A 6,587-nucleotide genomic window follows, 5' to 3' on the forward strand; every position below is an offset into this window, starting at 1 on the left:
TCCGTGGAGGACGAGAGGAGGTATTTGTTGACGTCGCGAATTTCTCGGACGTCCTCAGATACCTCGTGGAGAAGTTTCGTGGAGTTTCCCCCAATCTCTTAAGCTTTTAACTTCAACATTAAGCTTTTTGAAGCAAAAGTTATGGCTTCTTACTGTATTATCCACGATTTTAGTGAAGAAGATGTTTGCGTGGTCCTCCGTCGACAGAGAGTGGTCCTTCGCGATCTGAGAGTGGAAACAGGGGTTCTTGATCGCCAGAAGTCTGCCTGTATCGACGGTTCGCGACGAGATTGACTGTAGAGGCCGTTTGTTCCTGGAGCTCCGCCTTCGCCCGAGATTGGTAGCGATTGGAAGCCCTTGATCTCTGCTCCGCTCTGATACCACTGGTGCGCAGATCGGACGCAGGTAGCTCACGTAATGAATTCCCAAAGGTCCCCAAGAACAAAGCACTCTACTTTTTAGCACAAAAACCAATGAGAAAGCAAGCACGACATGAGACAAGAGACAAATTGGGTTGAATCTCCCCCATGCCTTGTGTGAGTGCTTCACAAAGCATGTATTTAATATATATTTCCAATCTTTTTGCTCAAAAATAGCCCAAATACAAAAATATACAAGCTTTTAGCTTTTGAGTTTGCTTTCTACCAAAAATAGGAAAATAAAGCTAATGGACGGTGCCCAAAGAGTCTGGCACGCCCAATCTCAATGTCCAAATACAAATAACATATCCAGGCGCATAAGCGCATACAAAATAATAATAAATAATCGATGTCTCTATAGACATAATCAAAATATAGGCGTGGCGCCTATCAAAATATAGTCGAAAGATCGGAAACCCGCTAGACTCCAATGCTTTCCTCCGCCACTCCTGCTATCTCTACACATCAACTGAAGCATTCACAATCGTTAGTAAAATAACACAATTAAACCGACAAAAGTGAATACCTAGCAGTCTTCAGCTACATAAATAAATCAACTGGTTAGAAATAAATCCTAACCTTAATTTATTACGAGTGCGCACTCTAAACTCATAAACGTTTATTAATTTAATATGCATTTTGCGGAATCACCCGCTATGGAATCACCCATGTACACACTAAATTAATGAAACGCCCGAAAAGGACAGGCGTCCCCATCAACTTCTCGCACAAAGAATCCTCTTTGCGTATGAGCCCCGGTCATCTAAGTTTACGGAATCCACCGTAAAACCTCACGGAATCCACCGTGGAATATGCCTCCTGGCATCAACTCATGTGTGCATATGCATGTGTATATGCATGCATGTGTGTATGTCTATGCATGCCTTTGTGTGCCATATCACTAGGTCTTCCTTTTGCAAGGTAATTAACGCTTTCAACAATGAAAGCACTTAAAAAGATGTGTGCATGCTTCTCAATTTTGATGGCCAAAAGCTATTGTTCTTAATGTATGATCATATCATGGTCACTAAAAAATATGAAATAAATATATTTTGAAAAGTTATTTACAATATTACAAAAAGATATAACACATACCAAAGTAACAAAAGTAGAGGTGATTTGGCTTTGTTTAGCCTTTTATAATCTAGTTTAAAAGCTTGTTCTTTTAGATCTAAGCTTTTTTAGCATGGTAAGACTTTTCTAGTGACTTGGCTTGCTGACTCAATAGGACACTTGTTTGTAAGAAAAATGTTACGGGCCTAAAACTCCAAACCATTTTAATTGCCACTCCTCTAAGATATTCCATTTCAATATTTGATTGCATATTCATCCAATTAACATTTGTCTCCCAACACAATCAGCTTAATGAGATGATTTTTGAGCATGCATATCCAACACCTAGTGTACTTCCACAGTAGACATGTAGGGTGAAGTTCACTCGAGCTTGGACAACTTTTTTAAGATAGACGTAGGTGAAGTTTCAAAAAATAGATATAAACTCCAAATGACCATATTAAGTGAAGTATTACTTTAGTTTTCCTCTAAGCCTTTCCAAGCACAATTATCTATAAGAGTACTCCAAGTGTTGGCAAGATATTGCCCTACTTAGCCTATGACAATTCCACTTTAAGACCAAAGGAATAGGTCTTCTAAATCCAATTGATCCCAAGTGCTAACAAGGACTAATAAAGTCAACAAAAGGCTTCTCGACAACTAAAGAAGTAGGAGATGCACTAATATTGTTTTTGAGATACCTACATGAAGTTATAATGGCATTCCCTGATCATTTGTAAGGTCACAATATTTAATCGATACAAAGGAATGTTTTGACAAAATAGCATTGTACATCACAATTTCAAGAGTAATATACATTGCAAATATATTTCCACTTTTCAAGATTGTTGCAATGCTATTGTCCTTTAAGATTCACACTTATGATACAAAAACCAATATAGTAATGGCTCTCAAACCAAGCAAAATCAAGCCCCCATTCAAGTTGTATTTGAGGACAATGAAAAGTATTGATGAAATCTCATTGAATCTCAACAACTTAACTTGATTGATTTTACTCTTTTTAGAGTGCACTCTTTTTGGTATCTCAATGAAAAACTACTTCTTTCCACAAATCCACCATGATTCCGTACATTTTTACTTGACAATATAATTTTGCCACTATCTTTTGATTGATCAAGGAGCCCTTGCTTAAAGTGTGATACAACTAAGCCTTACGTTGAGAAATCAATGAATCACTTTTTTCATGACATTGTTGGTGTTTTACCCTAAACATGGAGGCTTAATGTTTTTGAATGGGCTTGCAAAAATTTTCATTTTAATGCAAACCCTTCTGGAAGTAATTTTATTGGAAGTTAACCAATAAACTCATCAAGCTCACATGTTAGTGTGACCTCCCCTCCTCCCCCCCCCACAAGTTGCCTCCTAGCCACGACTAGAACACAATAGTGCACGCAATCCAAATAGCAAGGTGGCACCCAAAAAGTGCTGTCTTTAAGCATTGGTATCTCATTCTTCAACTATTATTCAAACACTAAGATTTGGAAACAGGTATACATAAAGTATGTAGACTCTAGACAAATTTGAGTAATGTGAGTTTGAATAAACAAGTTTGTTAGATGCTGAGGGTAATTTACAAAAGAATTTAAAAAATGAACGGAGTTGAGGTGCGAGGTTATGGCATAGGTGGTGTAGGCAACTTACCCGGACAAGGGGAGGGGGACGGTCTTGCAATGTAATTTGGATGAGGGTGGAGGTGTGAGGCGAGAAGAGGTGGCGGAGGATGGTGGCGGAGTATAATCAATGTTGTTAGTGTTGCCCTCTCGTTCGTAGACGACGGACCAGACGCGGGTGGTCGCGTCGAGGGCGCCGCTGTACACGAAGCAGCTGCGGAAGGTGCTGACGAAGAGGCACACGCACTTGACGGGGCACGTGTGGCCCTGGAGCACGGCCAGGCACGTGTGGGCGCTGGACGACGCCGCCTTCCGCCACACGCGGATGGTCCGGTCGGCAGAGCCGCTGCACACCAGGGGCCCCGCCGCCGCCAGGCACAGCACCGCCTGCCGATGCCCCCGCAGGCACAGCACGCTCTGCATGCCGCACGTGAGGGCCCCCATCTCGCCCTCCACCTCCCGCCTCTCCCACACGTGCACGCACGCGTCCGAGCCACCGGAATACAGCAGGTTCCCGTCGGCCCGCACAGCCAGAGCATTCACACTGGCCTTGTGCGCCCGCAGCACTGCCAGCAGGACCCTCTCCTGGCCCACCCGCCGCCAGACCTTCACGGTTGTGTCCGCTGACGCCGTGAACAACAAGTCGGCGCCCCCGATGGCCACGTCGTTTATCGCGTCGTCGTGGGCTCGGATGGACTGCACACACCGCATGGTCGCGAGCCGCCACACCTTCACGGTCCTATCCCACGACCCGGAGTACAGTAGCCGCCCGTCGAGCCCAATCGCTAGCGCCGTAATTGCATCCACGTGCTGTATCCAGAGGCTCCGCCGGTGTCGGCGCACCTGTACGTAGTTCCGGTCCGTCAGCGCGTTCATGACGTAGTCCTTGGTCGACGGCAGCGTCCCCGCGAGCTTGTACTTCCTCTTCTGACGGCGCCACAGACGGATCTTGTGGTCCGCGTGGGCCGTGAAGACGGTGTCGTCGTGCACCAGGAGGGCACGCACGATCCCCGTGCCGACGCCGAAGCGGGCCGTCTCGTCGAGGGAGAGGTGAGTGGACATGGCGACGTCGCCGGAGGGGAGGCCGGCATACAGCAGGCGGTCGGCGGAGAGGGAGAGGGACGAGGAGGGGAGGTCGGCGATGGCGATGGGCTGGTAGGAGCTGCCGCGCTCGAGGGGGACGTTGAGAGAGAGGGGGGAGGGCAGGTAGAAGGGAGCTGCAGGAGCAGCTGGAGAGGTACTATTCTGACGGGGATCGTCCGGCAGGAGAGGCGAGAATGCGGCGAGCCGCGGCGACGAGAAGGCGGTCGAGTCGAAGGACGCGTACTCCGACAAACTCAGCGGAGGCTGCGGGCTGATGGCTGACGTGGACGGCGCGGGCGAGCTGGCGGCGACTGATTGGCGGCGCGAGGCTTGTGCGGTGGCGCTGGTGGAGGATCGAGGTCTCTGGAAGCAATTCGAGAGCGGGCTGTACATCGCCTTACCTATATGTATAATAATAATCCGCAAACCCATCAGACGGACACCATATAAGAAGGGCCTTTTCACGTCAGCCGCCCCATCTGACCTGTCTTTCCGCCCCCTTCACGTGGCATGTCTTGTCGCCACGCAAGCTCTCTATCATTTGCTCTCAGGTAGGTATGAAAGCAGTCCCCGCAGTTACACTCGCCCATGCCAGGTGCCAATACCTTGTCGCTTCAGAGTCCAGACTTTTCTTATCACAGCTCCGCATTTATATGAGCGTGGATTTTTCTTGTCATATATAGGTATTAGGTCCCCGATTGGTGTGAACGGACGACTGCAACGCCATTTATACCACAAGAACCTCACTTGTCAAAGCGACCCATTCCTTTGCCCAATGCCAACGCTTTTTGACATATTTTTTCTAGTTGAATTAATTTAATGTTTTCCAATGCTCTCCACAAACTGAAAAGAACAAATGCTAATACTTTCATGAGAGGTGTTTCAAATGCATTGTATGCGAGAAACAATGTAAGCAAACAAATCATGTTATCATGCTTAAAAAACCACTCCTCCAAGCTCTCACACACGCACACACACATGGCAATCCTCACCACGTCACAGCGCACCCATCACCCCTCTCTTGCCCCCTATACCAATGGGAACATGGTATCCTTTGCCCCACCCACCTCCACCACATCATGGCATACCCTACATGCAAATAGGATAGTTCACCACTTCTATGAACAACAAGGTTGCGTCACCACTAGGATTTGATGGCCTTCCTAAGGAGGACTATCCAAGTGTTCAAGCAAGCAATAGCTTGAACTTTCAAAAATGCACCTTGTGAACATATATGTCCAACCAAGTGATGCACCTAGTAAGACTTTCAACCCACAATCTTACTATTATGAGCCCCTCTCAACCAAAAGGTGATCAACTTTGGGACAATACTATTTATTTCTCACAAACAAGACATGCATATTAGCTAAGGCCCCTCCATATGCATGGAGAAGGAAAAAAAAAGAGTAGAGTATAATATGACCAAACTCTATGTCCTTTTCAAATCCTCAAAGATGTAGGTAAGAACACAAAAATTTCTTCATGTAAGAGCATTTAATGGTGGACCTTACATGTAAAACCGATGATCATGAATAGATAATGTAATAGTTGGGCAACGAACTATAGCTAATACAAGAAAACTTTCAAGTTACATGGTAGCACATTCACAAATTCTTTTGCTATATTAAAGCAAAACCAACCTTATTTATGAATAATAAAGTAAGCCTCTCAAAAAATACCAAGGTTATTTGTGGATTGACCATTGTCTTGACCAAGTACCTTTGTTGTGTGAGAACATTGTTTCAACTAGTGGGTAGTTGTGAGCAAGTCATTGCACCATGTAGTTGACAATGTAGTTGACATAGTGTAATTAATCTCAGTCTATATTTTTGCTTGCCACTTTGAGTAAACAATAGGCCAAAATCCAAAATGTTAGGTAAAGTCATCTTGGGTTCACATTGGAGAAGAGAACTTTCCATGTTGCACACACACATTCATGTTTTTACATAAAATTCTTCTCATCCCACATTCAAGGCCAAATTCTTATGGTGGTATTGGTAGTCTCTTCATGTTTGTACATAAGTTAATTTAAACAAGGCATATTTGAAGAGGGGGTTTTCCTTTATGAACCCTTTTGAGAAGATCATTTTGAAATTTGAATTGAGTTGAGATGAAACAAACCCCTTCTTTATTTTCTAAGCCAAACTTAGGGGTGGTAATAGTGGGGTAGCCACTCCCCAAATTGACTTGCTAATCCACAAAATGATATTATGCTAATGAAGTAGGAAACATTTAATCTAGAGAGAGGAGGATGTAGCTAATTATAGGGGGTATTTGTATACTCTTCTTTTCTTGATTAATGATGCATTCAAATACCTCTCATAGTTGCCTTACTCATTGTAAATGAGTGATTCTACAAGTCCTCAAGCAATGAGTTATTATCCATGGCTTGAAGGAATTG

General features: G+C 44.7%; 1 protein-coding gene across 1 annotated transcript; it reads right to left on the reverse strand.

Annotated features, from left to right (window-relative positions):
- Positions 1 to 602: 602 nt before the first annotated feature.
- Positions 603 to 4,579, reverse strand: LOC148018884 (protein JINGUBANG-like). The gene is made up of 2 exons (XM_087701498.1): positions 3,135 to 4,579; positions 603 to 888 (listed from the first exon to the last, which is right to left on the reverse strand). Exons 1-2 carry the CDS (start codon positions 4,577 to 4,579, stop codon positions 885 to 887), a joined length of 1,449 nt encoding a protein of 482 aa, XP_087557624.1. The 3' UTR covers positions 603 to 884.
- Positions 4,580 to 6,587: the final 2,008 nt, after the last annotated feature.

Source organism: Lygodium microphyllum, chromosome 20 (genome assembly GCF_053477565.2).
Source record: "Lygodium microphyllum isolate KBCC chromosome 20, Lygodium_microphyllum_v1.1.10, whole genome shotgun sequence".
Lineage (NCBI taxonomy): Eukaryota > Viridiplantae > Streptophyta > Polypodiopsida > Schizaeales > Lygodiaceae > Lygodium > Lygodium microphyllum.

Bases quoted from the DNA above. Each gene is read 5' to 3' on its own strand.
- LOC148018884 (XM_087701498.1), bottom strand. From the start codon at position 4,579: ATGTACAGCCCGCTCTCGAATTGCTTCCAGAGACCTCGATCCTCCACC.